The sequence below is a fragment of the Hyaena hyaena genome, unplaced genomic scaffold (genome assembly GCF_003009895.1).
Source record: "Hyaena hyaena isolate Hyena2069 unplaced genomic scaffold, ASM300989v1 scaffold_179, whole genome shotgun sequence".
NCBI classification, from domain to species: Eukaryota; Metazoa; Chordata; class Mammalia; order Carnivora; family Hyaenidae; genus Hyaena; species Hyaena hyaena.
In genome coordinates, this window is record NW_024080812.1 from 729,306 (window position 1) to 754,922 (window position 25,617).

The following is a 25,617-nucleotide window of genomic DNA, read 5'->3' on the forward strand; positions in this document are numbered from 1 at the left end:
CCCTAGTCCGTTTTTGTGATCAGCTACGTTTGCATGTGGTTTCAAGGGCTCCTTTTCCCATGGGATATCTCCTTTCCTGTCCCTCTAATCTTCCCCAGAGTTCTTTCTTCACGCCAAAGAAAAAACAAAAAAAAAATGTTGTCTTCATTCAGTATTAAATCTATTCTGGTAGCATATAGCTCTTTAAGTTTTCGCTTGGGAAACTGCCATTTTTTTTCCTTAAAAATGTTTCAGATAAATCTGCCAGGCTCTAATTTAGGTCTTTTGAGGCCCTTTCCAGCTCTGTGATTCCCTAGAATTTATAAACTTTTCCCCCCTCAAACTACTAGGATTATTTTCTTTCCAGGACAACAAAGTCTGTATGAGGCAAAACAAGTTAGTAGGTTTGATGTCACATGAATTTCTGCACCTCCCCTGATATATATACTTAACCTCACTTCCCTACCAGTAATTCAGTACTCCAAGAATTGAACCCAAAATACAAAAGAGAAGTTAGTTATATGGTCAGTGGACAGTCTATCCCTTCATAATAAATAGTCTAGCTAATCAAGGATACTAACTACTGAAAAGATAAAGCACAGACACATATACACACCCTTTTTTACTTAGTACTGTGTAATTGTTAATGTTCATGGCCATCCTAGTTCACTGTAAAATTGAAAAGATCTTCTGAATCATCAAAAGAAATTAATTGGAACCATATTGTGTGACTTTTTTTTAATGTTAGGAATATTAGGAGACCGCAGAAGAATATTAGGTGAACCAGAACAGATCTCTCATTTGTGAAGCTAGATAAATGTATTAAGGTAATTATACACTTGTTGGGCATTGTAATGGAAAACAAGTCATCTTGGTTTTCTAATTGTCCTACTACTTACTGTGCATTTAAATTAAATTTTTTTGTTTAGGGGCACCCTGGTGGCTCAGTCAGTTAAGTGTCCAACTCTTGATTTTGGCCCAGGTCATGATCCCAGGGTTGTGGGATTGAGCCCCACATTGGTCTCCACCCTGAGTGTGGAGCCTACTTACGATTCTTTCTCTCTCCCTCTGCCCTTCTGACTTGCTCATGCTTCCCCTCTCTCTAAAATGAATGAATGAATGGTTTGTTTAGGGGTGCCTGGGTGGCTCAGTTGGTTAAGTGTCCGACTCTTATTTCTGCTCAGGTCATGATCTTGCAGTTTGTGAATTCAACCCCACGTCAGGCACTGTGCTGACAGTGCGGAGCCTGCTTGGGATTCTCTCTCTCTCCCTCTCTCTCTTTCTCATTCAAAACTAAACATTTTTTTAATGTTTTATTTTTTATTGTTGAGAGAGAGAGGGGGGAGCAGAGAGAGAGGGAGACAGGATTTGAAGCAGACTCTGCACTGATACACTGACAACAGACAGCCTGAGGTAGGGCTGGCCCTCATGAGTGGCAAGATCATGACCTGAGCCGAAGTCAGACACGTAACTGACTGATTCACTGCCCCCCCCCCCCAAATAAACATTTTTTTAAAAACTTGTTTGGTATTCACTCTCTAGTTATGCCATATAGAATAAAAATTTTCTGTAAACAGATTAAAATTCAAAAATAAAAGGCTTAAGTAATAAAATGATTATTATTGAAAAAATATCCAGAATAAACAGTAAAGTATCTGTTTTTCTGCTGATGTGCTTTATATTTCTAAAACAAGGATATATATGTCCCTTAAATGGCATCCATGATTAGTGGACATGACTCCCCTCGCAGGGCCTTGACGAGTGTTATCTATTTGATTATGTAGTTAGCTCAGGCTAATGAAATAACTAATCATTTTAATACGTCTCTTCTTTCATGACGCTTTTGTTATTTATTTCCTGTAAATTTACTGGTAATTCACCTTTTGGAGATCAAAAAGAGGAAATGACAGGTTCAGTAACTGGCATAGAATTGTTACCTTCTAGCCCAGTGCACAGAAATACCTTGCTGCCGAAATTCAGATGTAAAGCCTGACAGGAGATTTGGATGTACTTGGGGAAGAAGTAGATGCAGTGCATTTTGCAGAGTCTTGTCCAACGTGCCTCACAGCCGGTCCCCGTGCTCTCTGCCTTTCAGTTCTCTCCTGCGCTACGGTGGCAACCTGTCCCTCCAGAGCGCCATGAGTGTGCGGTTCAACAGCAACGGGACGCAGCTCCTGGCCCTGAGGCGTCGCCTGCCCCCTGTGCTCTACGACATCCACTCCCGCCTGCCTGTGTTCCAGTTCGACAATCAGGGTTACTTCAACTCTTGTACCATGAAAAGTTGCTGCTTTGCAGGGGATCGTGACCAGGTAGGCGCCCTTTGTCTCCTGCGTCCCACATTCATGCTTTCCTCCCAGACTGCTTTTTCTGTTCTTGTCTTTGTTTCTCTTTAGCATCATGTCAAGTAGAAACAATTGAGGCAAAACAGTGTCTGGGGACATTCTACCCCAATAGTGAGTTTCTTCATCAGAGCTGCTGCCACCGGGTAATGTGAGGTACACACCGTGAACCAAGACTGGCCACAATATAGATCTGAGCAACCTAGCTTGGCCAGGTTTATGAACAGATTTTAAGGTTCTGAGAATGTGTCATTTCAAAAGGAGGGAGTCCATGGAAAATTAGCCAAAAAAAGAGAGACTTTTTTGTGTGTATGTGTCAATAAAACGCAATGATGGATGAAATACCCTAAGTACCATCCAAGAGACATCTATCCTGAAAGGCCCCTTGAGATGGCATCTTTTTCTTGGATGAGACAGGCTAAGCAGCTTTGTTTGAGAGGAAGCCAGATGCTGACTCCTTTTCTTTTTATTGCCAGCATCACAGCTGGGAAGGAGAACCCAAGCTGGGTCTGCAGCCTTTTCACAGTCTCACTGGGAATTGAGACACTGATGTTGACTTAGAGCTGGCAGTTTAAAGACATGCTCCACATCCTTGCACCTGTCTGTCTTGGCCATAGAGGCTCTGCAGTGTGTGTCAGCGAGGGCACCAGTTGGACTGGTCTCAGTAACCCGATTGGCTAAGGACAAACCTGGAGGCATTGATCAAATAAACAAATAGATTTTTGTTATCTTCTTAAACACAACAGATCTTAGGCTATTTCACATCTAGATTGGAAAAAGAGAGACCTTAGTCTCTTGCTAACGCTTAGTGTTCTCTTTGGGTTCACCAACCACGTAAAATTTTGACATAGAATTCTCATGTGCTGTACTCTCCTTTTTAGAGTTGACATAAAATAAACCATTCTTGGGGAACTTATGAATATTCTGCCCCCCCCCCCCCGCCTTTTTGAGAGAGAGAGAGAGAGGGTGGGTAGGGCACAGAAGATCCAAGGAGAGCTCTGTGCTGACAGCAGAGACCCCATTGTGGGGCTGTAACACACGAACTGTGAGACTTTTAAGTTGTCTAGACTAAGGATGTCCCTTTTATAAATAGGGGATATATATCTAACTCCAGAGTTTATATTGAAGGCAGTCTTAGGGCCTACCTCACTGTGATCCACACTGGAAACCACTAGGTGTCCTCAGTTATATAAGTGAATGACTTCGTTTCTACATGCCGTTTGTTTCTTGGGTGGGAAGGAGCAGTTTCTAGACATGATCAGACTCACAACAGAACAGATCATTGTCTTCAGATTGGTTGATTTAGTTTCATTTAGCTGTGGAGATGACAACCAAGCCCCTCCCTCCATTTCTCCCTCCCTTTTAAGTTGACTTTCCATCTCTGTCAATCTCTTAAATGTGTGATCCTCATTTCAATGATCAGTAAAAAGCAGGCACTAAATGTAACGGTTTATTAGGCTTTATTACCAGAAACACAGGGCTGAGGGAAAGGTGAAGAGGTAAAGGAGAATAAATGTTGTTTTCTTTTAGCTCCTCTAATAGCAGCCAGAACCTGTCTGTATGGAGCTCTTCAAAGACCCAGAACATAGGCCTCTAGCCAATATATCTAGAACACCCAGACCATGGTTCCTTGACTTCTTTGGAGGAGAGCTCTTTTGTTTCATCATTTTACTTAGCTTTCTGTCTCTTGTTAGTTTTAAAGACTTGTTATGCTCTCTGCACCTGTGAGTGCTGCTGTACCCAAGAAGACTCTTTGACTGTCCAGGGCCTATCCTTTTAGAGAGTGTTTTTTGAATGATATCTCTTGGTCTCTCTTGTTGAGACCTTGGTTATTTTATTTTCCTACTCGTAGTGATATTTGGGACTCTCCACCATGTGTACTTTGGCTCGTTTCTTGAGGTAGCCCTGGAGAAGAAAACAGACAGACAAACGCACAGGGATCAGAGGCACACAGTTGCACAGACAAATCCAACAAACATGGAAACCGAGAGGGAAAACGAAAAAGTTAAAAGACGGAGAAGGGAAGGCGAATAATAGAAAATAAAAAATACATAAAAAGGTCAAAAAGAAGAAAAGAAAAAAAAAGAAAACCGACGGACAAAGAACAGTTTAAAGCATATAACTGGATTTCCCAGCTACAATTAAATAGCCGGGTGTATGCAGTGCTGGTTGAAGAGCATAGAGAAAGAGAGAAGACAGGGCGGGGATGAGGCAAAATTGGAAATAGAATGAGCAGGCAGAAGGGATAAGAAGCTTTTTTCAAAGAGCTAAAGGGTGGAATATGGTTGAATAGGTGAGAGAAGGATGCTGGGGTATCCAGAGAAACTATATAGACTGATTACTCTTGAGAGAAAGGGATGATAAGGTAGGTAGGTGTAGAATTTACATCTACAGAATGGACTAAATGTGACTGTTTAAGCAAGCCGGTGACCAGAGTTAATCAGGTCAGTGTTCCAGAAAGAAAAAAAAAAGGAGGAGGGCAGCTCTCTAGCAGGGATGGGCGTGGTGTGATCCAATGCGCCAGGCGGGAGTTCTGCCTTGGCAGTTGTGGGGAGGAGAGTGGCAGCGCTCCAGTCCCTTCTTCAACCAAGCACTGCACCTCGCTTTTTTGGGTGTGTAAACTCCCCCTGCCGGGGGGCGCACCCAAAGTGGGTCACGCTCTTTAACCCAGGCCAGGCCTAGTTTCCAAATCCCACTGAAATTGCCGTAGACACACCCTCTCAGGCAATCCCCTCAGGGCAATGCCAAGCCTCTTGCCTAGCCCTGGGGATGGAGCCAGAATCCCTGCTCCAGGTCGGGTTGGTGAGCAAGGATGGGGGTTTGCCTAGGGGACGCGCTGGCCCGCTGGAGAGCGGGAAACCGGGTCCCTCTGTGTCTCATCACCCGAAACACGAACTTGCGGGCAAATCTCCCAGTTTTAAGCCCTTCGCCTTTCCTCTAGGGGTCCAGCCAAGCCAGGAGTGCTGAGGCCTGGTACGCGGGCGGCTCCTCCATGGGTCCAGCCAGCCAGGAGCACAATGGCGCGGTCGGCATGCAGCCTCTCTAGGGGTCCAGCCAGCCAGGAGCTCAAAGGAGCAGTTGGTGCGCGACCCCTCCCGGACAAGTTGGTGTGTGGGGACCTGGCATGCAGGGATTTGGCGCACACAGTCCTCTGTGCCTCAGGCGGAAGTTTTTCTGTTCCCCAGCGACAGGGACCCTGTCTTGAGTAGTTTCAGACTCTCTCTTTCCCCTCTCACTCCCTGCAGAGGGGGATCGCCCCCGTCCCTCTGAGTCTCTGATCCCGGCCGATTTTATCTTCCCCAGTTCGCACTCATGTTAGAAGACTTTCTCAGTGGATTCTGCATCCTTTTTCTCCCAATCTCTTGGGTTCTGTAAGGTTTCCTATGGCTTCAGTTCTTTCCCGTGTGAGATATGGGGGCGAGTGCAATCCACGGAGCTCCCTACTTCTCCGCCATCTTGCCCCCTCTCCCATAGTTCCTTGACTTCTGCACTGTTGACAGTTTGGATGAATAATTCTTTGTATCGTGGGGCTCTGTTGTGCATTATAGGATAGTAGCATCCCGGGTCTGTCCCCACTAGATGCCAGTAATCTCTCCCCCAGCCATGCCCCAGACAACCAAAAATGTCTCCAGACATTGCCAGATGTCCTCTGGTAGAAAATTGCCCCGACTGAGAACCTCTGACCTAGATTATCATTACCCATTTTGCCCAGACACACTGGGATAGGTATTGCCGTAGGCAGAACCAGAGAAGGGATTTTGTGATTTCCCGGTTATGTACATTAACAATATGTAGTTGTTTTGCCTTTAAGTTTATATATAATGATAGAAACATTGAATGGCTTTTGGTTTTTTTTTCTGTTCAGATTTGACTAATTTATTATGTGTGGTTTAAAAAGAATTACTTATTTAAGTAATCTCTAATTGGGCTCAAACTCCTGACCCTGAGATCAAGAGTCACATGCTCTTGTGACTGAGCCAGCCAGGCGTCCCTTATGTATGCTTTGTTATCCTATGGGAAAAGTTCATGCATACTGTATCCTCTCTGACAAACCAGGTTGCTCTTTGATTGGGATGTGTGGTTTTCTGTGAAGGAGGATATGAAATCATTGACTCTAACTTTGGATCCATTTCAGAGGTAAAGTCTTTCAAGGCTGTTCATGGTCCCCATATAGATTATCAGAGGTATGTAACCTAGGGAATAGGAAGTATAGAGATTTATGTTAGGCTATTTTGTTCACTCCTTGGGGATGAAGATGTGAAATGTGGCTAATTCATCATTGTCTTGTCTCCAATACCTGAAAGCAGTGAGAGCACAATAAATATTTGTTGAAGCAAATCTTGAATACTTTGATCACTGTGTGCTTTTTAGCTTTTGGACCCTAAGGCTTTTCTAAGTGTAAATCAGAATTGATAAGTACCATTTTCCTGCTTAACTTCCAGGGGCTTTATGAGGATGAATTAAATAATAGGTTTTCAATGTGGCTAATATCCTGAGCTGATACTTTCTAAGTGCTACACAGGAGGCCAAACTCATTGCTGGAACATGTCTCTCAGAGGTGGTTTATAGGCTCTGACTTTCCACACTTAGAGCTAAAGTAGCAGCTGCTACGGTTACAGTATGATACACAGGATTGACGTGTGTATTCTTTGACTAGTCCAGACAAGATCTTTTTTGCTGCTTTCAAATTCCAAAGCCTACCCTTTCCTTATATTGGTCTTTGTATGTGATGTTGCTCTTGTATACTTCGAGAACGCCCACAGCTGGAGGCTCTGTGCTCTGGAACTCTTCATGTAGTCATAGACTGGGTAACCGTCCCAGGGAGGAATCTGAGAATTTCCATATTAGGAATGAACACGGTCAAGAAAGACATTAAGCGATCTATCTATCTGAAACAGTCTTCTGGCTTTTTATTATGGTGAAATTAGTCTTTCTACACAAATGGACTCAGATATTCTGCCAAAGAGCCTAAACTTTTAGACGATCATAGATTCACTAGCCTCAAAATGAAATTAATATCTCAAGACATTAGCCTCAGGGAACAGAGTGTGAAATAGGCTATGACTACTTCATGTCCCCCCTATGCTTATTGCCACCATTGTAGAGGATTCTAATTATAGAGCTATTAGAGATCATTTTGTAAAAACCCTCCTTTTACAGATGAGAAAACTGAGGCTCAGAGAGGCTGGGTACATAAGTCAAGACGTATATATGTGTGTAGCTGAGCCAGGACTAGAACCCAGATTTTTGAGTTCTCAGTAGAACTCATTTTCTTTTTAAGATTTTATTTTTAAATAATCTCTACACCCAAGGCGGGGCTCAAACTCCTAACTCCGAGATCAAGAATCACATTACAGCCATTTATACTATACAAAAAGATTACAACTTGATGCCAACAGAAGCAAGGCAAATATCAAACACGAGTGAGTTGGGTTAGAAGTAATCAGTAGGGGGTGGTGGTGACTGTGGCCAACTAGAAAGCCCACCCCATGTAAATATAAATGAATATAAATGAACCCCATCTAAATGAAGCTTTGACTTAGCTTCAGTCTATTGTTGCCATGAAGGCCTCTGTGTTTTTTACCTAAGGGAAGCCAGAAATTAAGATTTTTAAGTCTCCCGACTCTTAAATGTACTGATACCTTATTGTATGGATAAATCTGTATCCCATTCCTATTCTGCATGAGAGCCACCAGTTTACAACCTCTGTGCTTCAGCAGGATGTTTTTCCCTCAAGGTTATTTTCTTGGTCTGTTACTAATTCATAGGTGAGTGGACACAAGGTCCTTTTTGCTATCTCCTCCTGAATCCTTCCTAACTTCATATCTCTCTCCCCATCCCCACACTTTAAAATAAAAAAGCAAATATTTATTGAGCATCTACTGTGTACCAGGAGCTGTGGTGGACACATGACTGCCCATAATAATCTCCTTGAGATTTTCATTTAAAGCGCTACATACAATTACCCTTCTCTCTTTTTGGCCAACAATACACAGTTTATTTCTTGTATAATTTTTTAATCATTTACGTTTTATGACTTCTGTCATCAGATAAGGTAGCATAAGTGACATCAGATTGGCTCAGTATCAACAGAAGCAATTAGCCTGGATATAGACTTGAATTTTTTTTTCCCCTTAAATCAGCCCACCTTCTAGTCTTAAAGTGTAGTGAGGAATCGTGTAGTAAAACAGCACTCCTTCCTTTGGCAGCTGCCTGAACCTAAGGGCTCTCCTCCTTGCTGTCACCATCATATTTGGGATTTTTTGTTTTTTTTTTCCTTTTCTCCCTAAAGCCTGTCTGGGTACATTCTGTCTCCCAAGCTTCACACTCCCCTCTGCATACTCAGTGAGCCAGTCTCTTAGCAGCGTTAAAACAGAAGACCAATTTTCCACCTGCTAGCTCCTCTGGCACATACCCGTCAGGCGGCCGCACTCAGCTTTTGTCCCTTTACAATTCCTTAAATGGTGCTTGCCCTAGATTGTGAAAGTCCAGCAGAGCTCAGGCTTCTGAGAAGTAAGCCTTTCAGGCTAACGGGTATATGTGGCCTGGAAATGGACACAGAGGAAAGGAGAGACTCTTAGGGAGGCTCCACACTCAGCATAGAGCCCAACGTGGGGCTTGATCCCACGACCGTGGAATCATGACCGGAGCTGAAATCGAGAGTCAGACATTCAACAGACTGAGCCACCTAGGTGCCCCCAAGGTGGCAATTTTTTAAATCTCCTTTTTGCTTTGGTCTTATCTAATGCCTCACCTAATAGTTCCTACCCCTTGTTGAAAATGGGAGAGGGAAGAAAATGGAAAGTATGATAAACTTTTCTTAAAAGGGTTGAGCTTGGATTATCTGAGCACTGGGATCACTTAACACAGGTCTTTCTTTTAAACTTGCTAGATGGCAAAGCCCTCAAAATCATGAGAATGAAATCATCCTAACTCATCCCCTGGAGAAAAGAGCTGACTTGTGCCTCGGGAGTCCGACAAAATGGCCTTGAATACATTGCCTGGCCTCAGACATTACATCATCACTAAACCTTTCCGTGTTGACATTATATGGGTATGATACAGGTGCAAGAATTCACCAGTAAGTGTGCTCCAGGCCAGCGAAGCACCCTGTAAAGTTATAACAACTTTGCTCTTTTTATAACTCTGTGCAGCCCTGATTAAGCTCACTGGGGGCATGACATGCCATATGTTCTCCTTTATCTGAAATATAGGCACACTCTTGGGTTCCATCCTTTGACTTGCTTTGTGACTTGAGGTTAATATTTTCTTATCCTTGTCTTTGTTTTATATCTCATATGTTTTTAGCCCTTTAGCTTCTGAAGCCCTTTCATTTCATGTTGAATCCTCCCAGTGACAGGTTTTACCCCCATGAGAAGCTGAGGCCTAGAGTGTTTGAAATAGCAGATGTAATCAGTTGCAGAACCAGGACTAGACTGGTTCTTTTTTGTTTTTGCTTTTTTTTTTTTTAAAGTTTATCTATGTATTTTTGAAAGAAAGAAAGAAAAGAAAGAAAGGAAGCAAGAAAGCAAGCGAGCGAGCGAGCAGGGGAGGGGCAGAGAGAGAGAAGGAGAGTTAGAAACTGAAGCAGGCTTTGCACTGTCAGCATGGAGCCCAACATGGGGCTTGAACCCACAAACTGTGAGAGCATGACCTGAGCTGAAACCAAGTGTCTGATGCTTAACCAACTGAGCCACCCAGAGGCCCCAGGACTAGACTGGCTCTTGCCTGTGATGCGCACTCTTCCTCATAGACATGCTGCCCCCTAGGTTCTTCAAAGCAAGTGTTGGTAGCGTCTTCCATGGGCTAATGAGGAAGTGGAATTCCTTGTATATATTATTTAGAAGACTTTATTTTATAAGGAGAAGGTAGCATGAAAATAACTCATTTATTAAGTCAGCCATTTGTAACTCTTTTTGAATTCTGAATCTCTTTGTAAACGTAAAAGCTATGAGTACTCATTTGAGGAAAATGTACACATGCACATCATTTTGCATATAAAATTAGAGTTTGTGGAATTCCTGAAACTTAGAGGTTTCAAGGTGTTAGCAATCCTGGATTAAGATTTTACGCATGGATTAGGCCATCTTTTAGTCCATTTACTGATGCAGTTTTAGAGCTTAGAAAGCTTAAAAGATTTTGGAGTGTATGCAGGCCTGTTAGATATTGTCTGGTTTATAACTGTTCAGCTAAGAAAGAACACTAGGTGTGTTGATGACACTTGTGGGGATGAGCACTGAGTGTTATGTGGAAACTAATTTGATAATAAACTATTTGTAAAAAAAAAAAAAAAAAATAGAAATAAAAATATTAAATATAATTTAAAAAAACCAGTTCTTAAGAAATTGATGTGATCAGGTGACACAACATGACAGTTCTCCTTTATTTTTTTTTTAATGTTTATTTTTGACAGAGAGAGAGAGCAAGCAAGCATGAGCAGGGGGAGGGCAGAGAGGGGGGTGGGGGCTGAGGATCCGAAGCAGACTCTTTGCTGACAATAGTGAGCCCCATGTGGGGCTCAAACTCGCAAACTGTGAGATCATGACCTGAGCTGATGCTTACCCAATTGAGCCACCCTGGTGCCCCTAAAGAAATTCTTTAAAAATGTATTTTATTTTATTTTTATTTTTTATTTTAGAGAGAGAGGGAGCACAAGAGTGGGAGAGGGGCAGAGGGAGAGAAAGAGAGAGTCCCAAGCAGCCTGCAGCTCAGCATGGAGCCCGAAGCAGGTTTGATCCCACAACCCTGGGATCATGACCTGATCCAAAGTTGGATCAACTGACTGAACCACTTAGGCACCCCACAGTTCTCCTTTAATGCATAATTCCTGGCTTGGAAACTGGGCTCTATTAGGAAATTGCTGGCAGGTTCATGAAGGAAACAGTATCTCCTCCGTAGAGATTTTACTCTCAGTACTTCTGCCTCCTTTTTGGGGATTTTTAAACTTTGGGGAAAAAGAAGAGTGACATTTCTTCATCTGAGTGGTTGGAGACCCTTGCTTGAATGGAGTATAAATATTTCTATGCAGAATGAAATGAGTGATGCCATCTCTCTACTTTCCAGACCCCACATACAAAAACAAGCCCACAGAGGAGAGATTAGTGCTGAAGACCATTGGGTTGATTGCCTAGGTTTCCAAAAGAGTTTTGCGAAATAAAAATTCATCTTTAAGTAATGCAGGCTACTTTGTTATGAACAGCTGTTGGAAATTTAGAGCATTTTTAAATTTCTTCCCTACTGATTATTTGACTATTATTAGCTGTCTTTATGGAACCTTTCTTTATTAATAGAATTTTTCCTACTTAGAACCCATAAAGGTTAGTTATTTTAATAAACCAAAGAATTCCAGGAGCCTAATGAGCCAAAATGGCAAATGATCCAAAGAAGCAAGAATCATGTAACTTTACATGCAAAAAACAGTGGTAATATGGGGCATCTGGGTGGCTCAGTCGGTTAAGCATCCAACTTTGGCTCAGGTCATGATTTATGGGTTTGAACCTGAGTCAGGCTCTGTACTGACAGCTCAGAGCCTGGAGCCTACTTCAGATTCTGTGTCTCCCTCTTTCTCTTCCCCTTCCCCACTAGTGCTCTGTCTCTCTCTCTCTCTCAAAAATAAACAAGCATTAAGAAGAAGATGTATTCCAATTCAACAATGAAATTTTTCAAAAATAGTGATCATCTTATGGGTATGTATATTTGTATTCTTTTGTGGGAGCCAATGGAATTTTATTTCTACCACAAAGTAAATCTATGGCTTTGGCCATTTCCAAAGCAAAATTTCCCTGATTGCCTTTTTTTTTAAGGTAACTTTATTTTTTTTAACTTCATTTTTTTAGTGGTTATTTATTTTTGAGAGAGAGAGAGAGAGTGTGTGTGTGTGTGTGTGTGCAATCAGGGGAGGAGCAGAGAGGTAGTCACAGAATTCAAAGCAGGGTCCAGGCTCTGAGCTGTCAACACAGAGCCCGATGCGAGGCCCAAACATAAACCGTGAGATCATGACCTGAGCCAAAGTCAGATGCTTAACCAACTGAGCCACCCAGGTGCCCCCCCCCCTTTTTTTTTTTTACCTTTTTAATGTTTTTGTTTGTTTTTGAGAGAGTGAGCGGGTGCGTGAGTAGGGTAGGGGCAGAGACTGAGGGAGACAGGATCCAGAGCTGGCTCTGTGCTGACAGCATAGAGAGCCCCACATGGGGCTTGAACCCACGAACCATGAGATCATGATCTGAGCTGAATGCATGCTTAACCAAGTGAGTCACCCAGGCGCCTCTCCCTGATTGCTTTGGGTGACGTTTGTGGAAGGTACTGTGTATGCATGATATAAATATTATATACCAATGGCAAACCTTTTACTGGAGATAGTCTTCTAGAGAGCACATCACAAAATTGTTCAATCACATTTTTATTCCTTTCTGACAAAAGGTCAGGGAGAAATAAGAGTTGTGTTTCATTTAAATAGTAGTCTCTCTGCTATTACTAATCTAGGCTAGAGGGCCATCTGGTTTTTCTGTCACAGTCAATACAGTTAATTAGGCAGACATGCCATTTTTTGGAGTCTAATTAATCAATTACTTTGGAAGGAGCCTTGGAAAGAACTGTGTGAGTTGATCAGTACTCAATGAATAATAACTGATTGATATGTTTCCTTCTTTATCAACAGATGTTGAGAATATCAAGTGCTGTGCAAATACACAGGCACACACACATATATCCACTTAGAGAGAAATTGAGCAGAAAGATTTCTCTTAGCAAAAGGCCTCTTAAGACATTTATTGGGTTATTCTTGGAGTGTATCCCTCCTGCCATTTACTTCTTTTTAATGTGGATTTTGGGTAGGAAGAAGGAGACAGTTTTTATTTATATCTATGCTTCTATACCCAGTGAGGCTTTAGAATATTGATGGTAGGGTGTTATCTCTAATGTGTTTAAGTAAAGGTAATACGAAGAGAAAAATAGTTGCTTTGCTTGAAGATGGCTAATAAATTTGCATTTTTGTTTTGTTTTTTCCAAGAAGCTTCTATTTAGTAAGCAGGGTTTTTTTTTTTTTTTTTTATGTATGTTTATTTTTGAGAGAGCAGGGAAAGAGAGAGAGGGAGACAGAATCAGAAGCAGGCTCCAGGCTCTCAGCTGTCAGCACAGAGCCCGATGCACGGCTTGAACTCATGAACCATGAGATCATGGCCTGAGCTGAGGTCGGATGCTGAACTGACTGAGCCACCCAGGCACCCCCGGTTAGCAGTTTTGCTGTGGCCTGCAGTCAAGGCCATGTTTCGATCCCTCTTTGAATCTTCAGGCTTTTAAAAATGTCTTGCACCTTGGGTGACTCCACAAAGGCAGTCTCTATATTTAGAAGCCTGGGTCTCTGGGTAATCAGCTAGCAAATTGCCTTTGCAAATAGGAAAAGGCCTTTCTCAGAGCTTGTGTAACTTGAGAATGCTAAGAGAGGAAGAAAGGGGCAGGAATTCCTGGAGGGAATGCTGGGAATGACAGCAGCCTAGGGTAGGGTTAGGTGAATGGATTGACAAGGATATGTTTTCTATAAAGGTCAACGGATTGACAAGAATATGTGGGCAAATGAGACACTGACAGAGTACGAATGCGGCAATTTTTTTTCTGGTTGATGGTGATGCTTCCTTCTTGAAATCTATTGAGAAGAGCAATTGTTATGTCTGTCTGTTTGAACCAGCTAATAGCTCCATACTGATGGTGGATTAGATAAAATGCACTGGCCTCACATTAACTCTACTTAGAATGACTAGGCTACTTCAAGGTCAGTAAGTAGGCTGTCCTCTTGGGCTACAGAACAAATGAACAGTGAGACGGGTCAAAGTGTGGCCGGCCTTTAACCTTTATGGCCTGCTGGGAAGGATTATGGATGATGTGGATCTGTAAGTTGTGTAACTTATGCTTATTTTTGTACTGATATCACCCATCTTACAAAGCCAAATTAAAATTAAGTATGTCTCCCATTCTCTGATCTTAAGTAGCCTGCGGGTCTCCCCTCCCCAACTCCCCCACCACCACAATCTAGAGCATTTTGGGAAATGGGGCTTTAATTGCCTAGTTAATGGACTATCTAAAATATTTTTTCTCCTTCTTTGGAGCCCTGCCCTATTCATCTCAGCTAGGATATAAAGTAAAAGACCCATATGAATTGAGTTTTTAATATGTCCTTTACCCCTCACTGTTTGGAATAAAGTCAAAGAAAAGACCTAAAAGAAGGTAATGAATTCTTCATATTCATGTCCCCACTTGGCCACACACTTAATAGCACCTTATTTAGTTTTTGCTTTTTTAAAACTGAACAGTAATCGTTTATATTTTTTCATGGTGGTGTTTTAAATGTGAATATTGCTTGTGAAGTCCTCCATTACAAAAGGGAGTAAAAATGTTAAACGTAGGAATTCGGGCAACCATTTTTAAATGATGTTTCTTACCTATTTTATCTATTTTTATTTATTTTTTAATGATTATTCTTTTAATGTTTGTTTATTTTTGAGAGAGACAGAGTATGAACAGGGGAGGGCAGAGAGAGAGGGAGACACAGAATCTGAAGCAGGTTCCAGGCTCTGAGCTGTCAGCACAGAGCCCAATGAGAGGCTCAGACTCAGGCACCATTAGATCATGATCCAAGCCGAAGTTGGATGCTCAACCAGCTGAGCCACCCAGGTGCCCATATAGCTTATCTATTTTTAAAGGGTTATCTGCTGCTGAACCTTTCTGTTGTTTAGGCAAGAAGCCTTTACTCTGGGTCAGCTTCAGATTCAACACCAGATTCCCTGGGTAAGAATAGCAGATACTGTTTGAAATTAGATATCAAGATAAAAAGGAAAAGAAAGAGAAGAGAAACCTGTACCTTCAGTTTCACCACTTGAGACGAAGTTCAATTTTCTGGTTAATTCAAATAATTATTGTGTTTCTAAATTTGGATGTAATTATGCACTTTGGGGTTCTTTTGGTACTGATTAGTGTTGTTACTATTTGGTCTTTGGTTTCTTGCTCATTTTTCCTTACATCCCACAGCAAATATTGAAATATTTGTGAGAAGGCCAGTCAAGACCCACAGTGCCCCATTTGTCCTCTTGAGGACTCTCTGTTAACAGGGACTTGGTGGAGGCTCCAATCCAACTCTCAGGGGAGGTGGGCCCTTCCAACACGTCTTTAGAAGAGGGGAACGCTTCCAACTGCACTGATGATGTTAAATGTATCTCTGTACTCAGCCCACTTGAAATAATCTGTATTTCTGTAAGACTTAAAAGAAAAAAAAGAAAAGAAAAAGAAGAGCTCTTTTGGCTACTGTATGTTTTTTTGTTTTTTTTTTTTAATCTTTATTTATTTCTAGGAGAGAGAGAGACAGCGTGAGCAGGGGAGGGTCAGAGAGAGAGGGAGTCACAGACTGAAACAGGCTCCAGGCTCTGAGCTGGCAGTCAGCACAGAGCCCGACGCGGGGCCCGAACCCACGAACCGCGAGATCATGACCTAAGCGAAAGTCGGACGCTTAACCGACTAAGCCACCCAGGCGCCCCTTGGCTACTGTATGTTTGAAGTTAGTTCAGAACTCCATCCCCTCTCCTGGAGTACTCCTCTCCCAGATATTCATGTAACTTGCTCTCTCATTTCCTTCAGAGCTCTGCTCAAAATGCCATGTTATCAGAGAGGCCTTCTGTGACCACTGTATATAAAACAGAAATAATCAGCCCCTAGTTCTCCCTCCCTATATGTCCTGACCTCCTGTTCAATTTTTCTTTTTTTTAATAACTTGATTTTTTTAAATTTATTTTTAACTTTTTAAATATTTCATTTGTTTTTGAGAGACAGAGCATGAGTGGGGGAGAGGCAGAGAGAGAGGGAGACACAGACTCCGAAGCAGGCTCCAGGCTCTGAGCCATCAGCACAGAGCCCAGTGTGAGGCTTGAACCCACAAACTGTGAGATCATGACCTGAGCTGGAGTCTCTCAGTTAACCAACTGAGCCACTCCAGCGCCCCTAATTTTTCTTTATAACACTTACCACCATCAGATACATATATATATATGTGCATGCATACATACATATATATATATATATATCCACACATATACATATATATACACATAATACATATATATATTCTTAACTTTTTTTCCTCTACCCATTGTCCTCTAACATGCGTATATCATTTTTTCTGTCCCTATCCAATAAAATGTAGGTTTCACGAGGGCAGGGACAGCATCTTTTTTGATCAATTCTGTATTTCTATCATTGGAACAGTGTCCAACACATAGTAGACATTGGATAAATATTTGTTTAATGAATAAAGGATGAACTCATTTTTATTTCAGTCTCCCACAGTCAGCAGTATCCCAGGCAGCCAGTTTTTAATGTTGGAAGGGGCCCAGCAGACAACCATGAAATGCCATAAATGAATTCCAGGGCAGTTTTGTGATTCCAGTGTGTGAACACTTAAACGGTCTGACTAGACGGCAGTGGGTCAAGACCCCCGCCTTGGAAATCATCCCAAGCTGTTCCCTTGTGATGGTTCCAAGAGGAAGAGAGGGTCAGGAGTTGCCCTTATCCCTAAGGGGAAGCCTGTGCATTGTATGCATTTTCTACATATTTTAGGAGCTGTCATATTAAATCCAAGAGGCCGTAACTCTGTGGGAGTTTTCTTCCTTCTAAGGCAGTCTTCTGAGTCAGCATTCTGTCTTTTACCTTCTCGTAGCTTTCCCTCTGAATAGCTGAACAAATAGGCAAGCACTGATCCTTTACTAGGAAATAGTAAACCTCTGATAAGCCCAGCCTTGTCTCACTTTTTCCCCCACTTTTTCTTAATATTTGTTGTTTGTTTGTTTGTTTAGTTTGGAAAAGGCAGCAGTTGAGGGGAGGCCAGGGAGCAGGATTCTATAAAGTCTTATAGCCTCTTTTAAACTTAGAGCATGGAATGAGATATTGACTAATAAATAAACTTTATATCCTATGTATATACAAATAATTATTGGATAGTTCTTTTATGTTCTGTCTCCCCATGTGTCTTATTTGGGGTTCCAGTTTCAGGTGTACACAATGTATTTGGAAATGTGAGAAATACTAGTGGACTGGAGAAGTAAGATAGGGAAGGACTAGTAGTTTAGTGAGTCAGCTACAACTGTGGGCAGTTGGGAGTTTAATCCTGAGGGGAGAGTGTATTGAGCATATACTTGAGCGTTATTTCACCTGGGAGCAAGGAAGCTGGAATATTGATACACCAGCTCTCATCAGTCACTGACTGAGTGCTGCTTCCAAGCAGTGTTCGTTCACCAGAGCAGCCTGCAGCCTCCTAGGCTTTGGCATAGATACGAGCAGTTGAAGATCAGGAGAGTATATGAAGCAACAGGGCCTGAGGGATATGAACAGGGCATCAAGGATTGAGCCATGCCTGTTACTTCCTGTTACTGTGGAAACAGCACCTATTGCTTTACCTTTGCTCCTTCCTTTCGCCTTTTCACATCTTTACCCAAGGCCAGCTCAATGCTCACATCTATCTTGCTTTGCCTCCTGTGAACATCAGGCATCTTATTTCTCGTAATGGCACCTCGTGATTTCTGTTTCGTGGTATGATGGTCAAGTACCTACATGTATATTATCTACCTCATTTAAGCTCCTTGGGAACCCAGGTATTACCTTACATATCTGTGTAAGCCGCAGAGTATCTGGCACATAAGTGCTTCATTAGTATGTAATCAATGAATTTTCACCTCTAACTAGTAGGTGGTTTTGCGAACAGGCTTGAGAGGAAAGCCCTTGGGCTACTGAACTCCCACTTCCTAACTTTAACAAGGAGACTGTCATAAACTACAGGGAGTTACTGGATAAATCCTAAAGTCCGGGCAACAAGGATTCATTTTTTCTTGTTGTTTTAAGGAAACTTTTTTTAAGTGTATACTTTAGCACTGTTAGGTACATGCACATCATTGTGTAACCATCTCCACCTTCCATCTCCAGAGGTTTTTTTATCTTCGCAAACTTACACTCCATACCCATTAAACAGCAGCTTCCCACTCCTCCTTCCCGCTAGTCCTTGGAAATTACCATTCTGCTTTCTGTCTCAATGAATCTGATAAGTGGAATTTTTTTCCCCCTTTGGAGAAATGTCTGTTCAACTCCTTTGCCCATTTTTATTTTATTTATTTACTTATTTATTTTTTAAATGTTTTATTTATTTCTGAAAGAGAGGGAGAGACAGCATGAGCAGGGGAGGATCAGAGAGAGAGGGAGACACAGAATCTGAAACAGGCTCCAGGCTCTGAGCTAGCTGTCAGCACAGAGCCCGATGTGGGGCTCAAACCCACGAACCACGAGATCATGACCTGAGCCGAAGTTGGATGCTCAACTGACTGAGCCACCCAGGCGCTCCCTTTGCCCATTTTTAAAATCAAGTTGTTTTTGATGTTGTTAAGGAAACTTTTTAATTTAAGTCTTCTAGGATTAGTTTTTGGGTGTCCTTGTCTTAAGCATAATTATGTAATGACTTGTCAAGTAACCATGAATCAGCAGCTTAGGGACTTTAGCTCTGATCTGATTTCCGCCATTCTTTCCAGAGTAATCATAGAATTTTAGAATTAAATTAGCTTCAGAGTGCGTCTTAGTCTGTTATGGCTGGTATAACAAAACAGCACAGACTGGGTGGTCTACGATCAGGGTCGAAGACCAGCATGGGTTCTGGTGAAGGCCCTCTTCTGGGTTGCAGACTGTGGACTTCTCTGTGTGTCCTCACACAGTGGAAGGCAGCTGGGGACATCTGTTGGGTCTATATTAAGAGTGCTAATTCTGTTCATGAAGGGTCTTCATGATCTGATCACCTTCCAAAGGCCCCACCTCCTGATACCATCACATTGGGCATTAGGATTACAATATGAGAATTTGGTGGGGAACACAGACATTCAGACAATAACAGAGCAACCAGATGAGGAAACTGGACCCATTTCTTTTTCCATTGTGCCCTGGGCTACATGACATAGCCCCTGTGAGTAGCATTTTCTTTATCTTTAAACATGCCTTTCTTTGCCTCCTTTCTTGTATCCCTACAAGTATTTTGAAGACTGCTGAATTGATTTTTAGTTATTGTAAAGTATTTACATTAGACATGAGGCTGTGTGTATGTTGAACTTAACAGTTTTTAGAATTGTTCACACTGTCATTTTTAAGTAAGAAGTTTTCTTTAGAAAACTATAGGCCTTTCTTTTTCTAGGGAGATAAGGAGATGAGACCAAAAGGCAGGAAGTAATGCTGACTTCAACTTAAAGTGATACCCTTCTGTTAATCTTTGCAAATAAATAAGCAGTCAGGTTTGCTGACTTGTTGCTGTTCGGCAATGTTAGACAATGCTTTTATAAGTCCTAATCAGAATCAGTCTGGTTCAGTGTCCTATCTGAGATCAAGTAGTTTGGAGCTGCCACATAAAAGGGGATTACTTATGCCCCTGGCACTAATTCATGGCTGCATTGGCGATGGCTTCCTGTTCAAAGGTGTCAGTTGGCAGCAGGGAAGTTTAGGATGCTTACCCTTACAAAAAAAAAGATCTCCGGGCAGCTCCTGATTTTTATTTCTCCATTGAAAGTTTTTTTTTAATTGTGATAAAATATATATAACAAAGCAATCAGTGTGGAAACTGTATGGAGGCTCCTTAAAAAACTAAAACTCGAATTACCATATGATCTCATAATTCCACCACTGAGTGTTTGCTCAAGGAAAGTGAAAAAATATATGCACCCCTGTTTATTGCAGCAACATTTACAATAGCCAAGCTACAGAAGCAACCCAAGTGTACATTGATAGACAAATGGATTAAAAAGGTGTGTGTGTGCGCGCACGTGTGATAGAATGAGACCTTGCCATTTGCAACAATGTGGATGGACCTAGAGGGTATTATGTTAAGTGAACTAAGTCAGACAGAGGCAAACAAATATCATATGGTTTTATTTATATGTGTAATCTGAAAACCAAAATAAACAAAAACCAGAAACAGATTCATAAATACAGAAAACAAACTGGTGGTTGCCAGGGAGAGGCACAAACTTCCAGTTTTAAAGTAAGTAAGTCACAGAGATGAAAAGTATGCCATAGGGAATATAGTCAATAATATTTTGATGGTTTACAGTGACAGATGGTGACTACACTTATCATGATGAGCACTGAGTAATGTGTAGAATTGTCAAATCAGGGACGCCTGGGTGGCTTAGTCGGTTAAGCGTCCGACTTTCGCTTAGGTCATGATCTCGCGGTTCGTGGGTTCGAGCCCCGCGTCGGGCTCTGTGCTGACTGCCAGCTCGGAGCCTGGAGCCTATTTCAGAGTCTGTGTCTCCCTCTCTCTCTGACCCTCCCCTGCTCAGGCTGTCTCTCTCTCTCTCTCTCCTAGAATTAAAAAAAAAAAAATTAAAAAAAAAAAAGATTTCATCTAGGTTGGTGTCAATGGGAGAAAAACAGAAGTGTCTTGACAATCACAAGTAATACANGAGCCTGGAGCCTATTTCAGAGTCTGTGTCTCCCTCTCTCTCTGACCCTCCCCTGCTCACGCTGTCTCTGTCTCTCTCTCCTAGAAATGAATAAAAATATTAAAAAAAAAAATTGTCAAATCACTGTTGTACACCTGAAACTAATATAATATTGTATGTCAACTATGCTTCATAATACAAATTTTATATATGTGTATATATATATGTACACACACATACATATGCACATAACATAAAACTCTCCATTATAATCATTTTTAAGGGTACAATTCTGTGGCATTAATTACATTCACCTTAATGTGTAGCCATCACCACTACCCATTTCCAGAACTTGTTCATCCCAAACTGAAACTCCATACCCATTAAACACAGCTGTTCTTTCTTCCCTCCCCCTAGTCCTTGGCAACTACCATTCTACATTCTATCTCTATGAATTTGACTACCTCATAAGTTGAACCATACACTATTTGTCTTTTTGTGTGTTGCTTATTTCACTTAGCATAATGCCTTCAAGATTCATCCATGTTGTAGCATGTATCAGGATTTCCTTTTCACTGCTGAATAATAGTCCATTACATGTGTTTACCACATTTTATTCATCCAGTCATCCACTGATGGGCATTTATATTGTCTCCACATTTTGACTGTCCTAAGCATTCTTCTGTGAACATTGGTGTACAAATAGCTCAAGTTCCTACTTTCAAGTCTTTGCTGTATACCTAGAAGTGGAGCTGTTGCGTCACATGGCAGTTCTATGACGAACTTTCTGAGGAACCTCCATACTGTGTTCCATAGTGACTGCACCATTAGATATTCCCACCATCAATGCACAGGTTTCCAGTTTCACCACATCCTTGCCAACACCTGTTTTCTGGGGATTTTTGGTAACAGCCATCCCGATGGCTGTGAGGTGGTAGGTATCTCATTGTGGTTTTGATTTTCATTTCCCTAATCATTAGTGAGGCTGAAATTCTTTTCATGTGCTCCTTAGGCATTTATATATTTTCTTTGGAGAAATGTCTGTTCTAGTCCTTTGCCCATTTTTGAATTAGGTTGTTTGGTTGTGGCTGAATTTTATCCAATGAGCCTTTTAATTGGCAAATAATTTTTTAAAAAATCTTTGTTGATTTTTGAGAGAGAGAGACAGTGCGATCAGGGGAGGAACAGAGAGAGAGAGGGAGACACAGAATCCGAAGCAGGCTCCAGGCTCTGAGCTGTCAGCACTGAACCCAGCACGGGGTACAAACCCATGAACAATAAGTACATGATCTGAGCCTGAGTTGGATGGTTAACTGACTGAGCCACCCAGGTGCCCCTAATTGGCAAATACTTTAAAGAGGGTGTTTGCTGCATGATGCCTTATGAATATATGACCATTTGTCTTGTTTATTTTATTTCTTGGGGCACCTGGGTGGCTCAGCCAGTTGAGCATCCAACTCTTGATCTCGGTTCAGGTCACGATCTCATGGTTTGTGATACCGAGCCCCACATCAGTGCAGAACCTGCTTGGGACTTTCTCTCTCTCCATCTCCCTGGCTCATAATCTGCCGCGCCCCCCCCCCCCCCCCCAAATAAATAAACTTACAAAGAAAATATTTTAAGAAAATCTTTTTACAGATAGGTAGATGTATGTCAATATATAAATAATAAATATATATATATATATATATTTTTTTTTTTTTTATCCCAACAGTATATCCTTTCAGGCTCTGATGACTTTAACCTGTACATGTGGAGAATTCCTGCAGATCCAGAAGCAGGTGAGTATATCCCTAGTATGAACCTACTGCTAATGTTGGCTCTACCTGCCTTTGGCATGCTATACCCCAAGAGGACTGATCTATAGCAATAGAGGATGATGTTTCCCTTTGAAGATAATAAACTTATTAGAAAAGCGACCAAAGGAAACTTTAGCATAAAAATTAGAAGCCAAATTTCACTCTAACCTTCATACAGATCCTTACTAACAAAGTGATGCTCAGATTTTTTTCCTCCTAAGAACTTTTCTTTAGACTTCATAGATCTCCATTATGTCCATTTTTCTCTCTCCTATTTCACACCTGGAATATTTTTATCTTTTATATGCTTTTTCTTTATTATCCATCCTGTTAATTACATACAAAGAGTTATTAGGGCCTCTTCCTTTCTTTTGGCCTCACTGGTGATATCAACTAAAGGGAAACTTTCTTTGTTGAGGCATAGGCTCACTCCCTGGGGTTTGGCTGACCCCAGATATCAAAGAAATTAGGAAGAAATATTTCTGCATTTTCTCTAGACGTATTCTGAAAAACACCTGCAGCTTTCCATAAATTTGGATCTAGGCCATCTGTGCTTTCAAACAGCATAGATCATCCTTCATTCTTGATAATAGTGACCTCATGTGCTCAGTTGACTGTTACACTGGTTGCTTCCTACCGGTAGAAAAATGTCTATATTTTATTCTCAGGACAGCTCAATACTGCCATCTGCTCCAATGATACATGGCATCAACCTGGAAAATGGCCATTAGGAAAGTAATAGAGGACTATGCCAAGTGTATTACATAAAATTTGTCTAGTGCTCAGAGTTTAGGGAAGTTGTTGGCTTGCCCATTACTGAATCGACAATATTGTTACCAAATATCCACCTTTCAAAACTTGTCAAAGCCCACTTTCAATGTAACTGTCCTATTACTGTGGTCTGATTACTAAACAAGTTGCAAAAGGCCTTTTTTCCCTTCTGGAATTTAGAAAGCATGAGTGAGGCAGCTTACCTGTGAAGCTCAACCAGAAGGGACCACAGCGGTCTACCTGAACAAAAGTGGTGTTCTAGCGCTAGAGGTATTAGGTCTGTATTATGTCTCCTAGCCCTCTAATCTTCTAAATTGATTAGCTGAGAAATTATCTTTTACCTCATTTAGAAAAGCTTTTCATTATTAAGTCAATGTGACTTTTAAAATAGAAAGTGGATAACCCCCTTCCCATGGGACTGTTCTCTGGAATCTTTTTCATGTTTGTATAAAGAGAGAATAAGGAAGAACTAGCAATAGTACTAGATTTTCTAGATTTTTTCCTCTACTAGCTAAATTTTGTACTGATTTAGAGTATGGGCCACAGTTAGGCTGACTTTTATTTAATTTTTAATTTTTTAGAGGGAGAGAGCGAGCGAGTGTGAGTACACACGAGTAGGGGAGGGGCAGAGGGAGCAAGAGAGAATCCTAAGCGGGCTTCACCCTTGGCGTGGAGCCTGACACACGGCTCAGCTCCACAACCCTGGGATCGTGACCTGAGACAAAATCATGAGTTGGACACTCAACCGACTGAGCCACCCAGGTGCCCCAGGCTGACTTTTTAGGTATAGATACTTATACAGTCTTTGCGTTGGCAGGAGCCTGATAGTTGATTTAGGATTCTAATATTAAAACCAGGAAATGGATACCCAGACTTTCCAAGTATTTTTATAGGCACAGCTGCTTTAAAGGAATTCAGTTCTAGAACCTCAAATTCCATATATATTCTTTCATAAAATCAGTATTCCTAAGAAAGTAACCATTCTCCTTTCCCACCTCCCCTTTTCCCTTCCTCTACTTTAGAAAACAAAACACCCAGAAAACTGAAAATACTCCATAAATTTCTGACCATTTGAACATGGTGCATTGCTGTGGGGTATAAAAACCTCCAAGATGCAAAAATATATTACGCTGAAATTTGGTGGGGGGATAATGTGGAAATATTATTTCAAGGAAGAAAAAAGGATGATGTAAAATTTCTATTAAAAAAGGACTTGTAGGGGCACCTGTGTGGTTCAGTTGGGTAAGCATCCAACTTTGGCTCAGGTCATGATCTCTCATTTCGTGAGTTTGAGCCCCACATCAGGCTCCCTGCTGTTAGTGCAGAGCCCACTTGGGATCATCTGTACCCCCAACCTCTCTGTCCTTCTCCTGCTCGTGTATGCGTGCACACTCTCTCTCTTAAAAAAGAATAAACATTTGTTTTACAAAAAGGACTCCTAGGAGTAGATCCAGCAGAGGAAGCAGTAGGTAGCTCCTGCCATAACAGTGTCAGAGAGCTGTGGCAACAAAGAGTGCTAGAAGAACTCAAATTCTGGAGAAGGAAGAGCCCTTCCTAGCGGAGCAGACAGTGCTGACTATTGTCTTTCCTAGGGGCATCTGGGCGGAGGCTACAGATGGGTTTGCCTCAGGCAGGCTGCTGGGGTCAGAAGAAATCAGAATTTGCAATGACTTCATAGGTTGATATGACAGGGTAGAATCTAGGGGTGCCTCAAACACAGGGCTGTTCTTCCTGGTAGGACTTTTGCTGAGTGCTGGGGTTGTCCTTGGAGCTAGGGGGCTGAGCCGGAGAGGTAAAATTCAGTTCCCACCTTAACACAGTGGTTTTGGAGACAAAGGCCCCCTAGTGGGAGGGTCCTGCTCCACAGGGAATTTGCCAGATTGTGAACCTGCACAGGAAAGGAGAATGAAGAGTTAAGCTTAAAATCTCCAAAGGACAGAACATTCAGAGCAGACGACCACAGAGACTTGTCAGACTCCCCATTAAAAGTCCAGGAGGCTTACACTTGAGGATGGGGCTGGACCAGAAAGGCTGAATGAGCTATCCAGCAGTCTCCTGGTGCTTAGGTCACAGACTCCAGCTAGAGAAGACACCTGCCGCATGTACCCTCCAGGTCTTGCCTTTGAGACCTCTGAAACCAGAAGTAGACTCACTCCTACTAAAGAAGCAACTCAGCCCTGACCTAGTTCCTTCTGATTAGGTTGAAGGTGATCAGCACTTTACCTTATCTTCTCTAGGGTGGAATGGGTGAATGCCATATGGAGGAAATCAGCTTCAGTCTCA

General features: G+C 41.8%; 1 protein-coding gene across 3 annotated transcripts in view; it reads left to right on the top strand.

Moving 5' to 3' along the window:
- The window catches only part of DCAF5 (DDB1 and CUL4 associated factor 5), a 103,276-nt gene that overhangs the window by 55,824 nt on the left and 21,835 nt on the right, over window positions 1-25,617 (top strand). For all 3 annotated transcript variants that reach the window (XM_039240697.1, XM_039240698.1, XM_039240699.1), the window contains exons 6-7: window positions 2,075-2,288; window positions 22,479-22,545. In XM_039240697.1, the coding sequence (XP_039096628.1) occupies window positions 2,075-2,288; window positions 22,479-22,545 (281 nt within the window). The remainder of the gene's footprint in view (window positions 1-2,074; window positions 2,289-22,478; window positions 22,546-25,617) is intronic.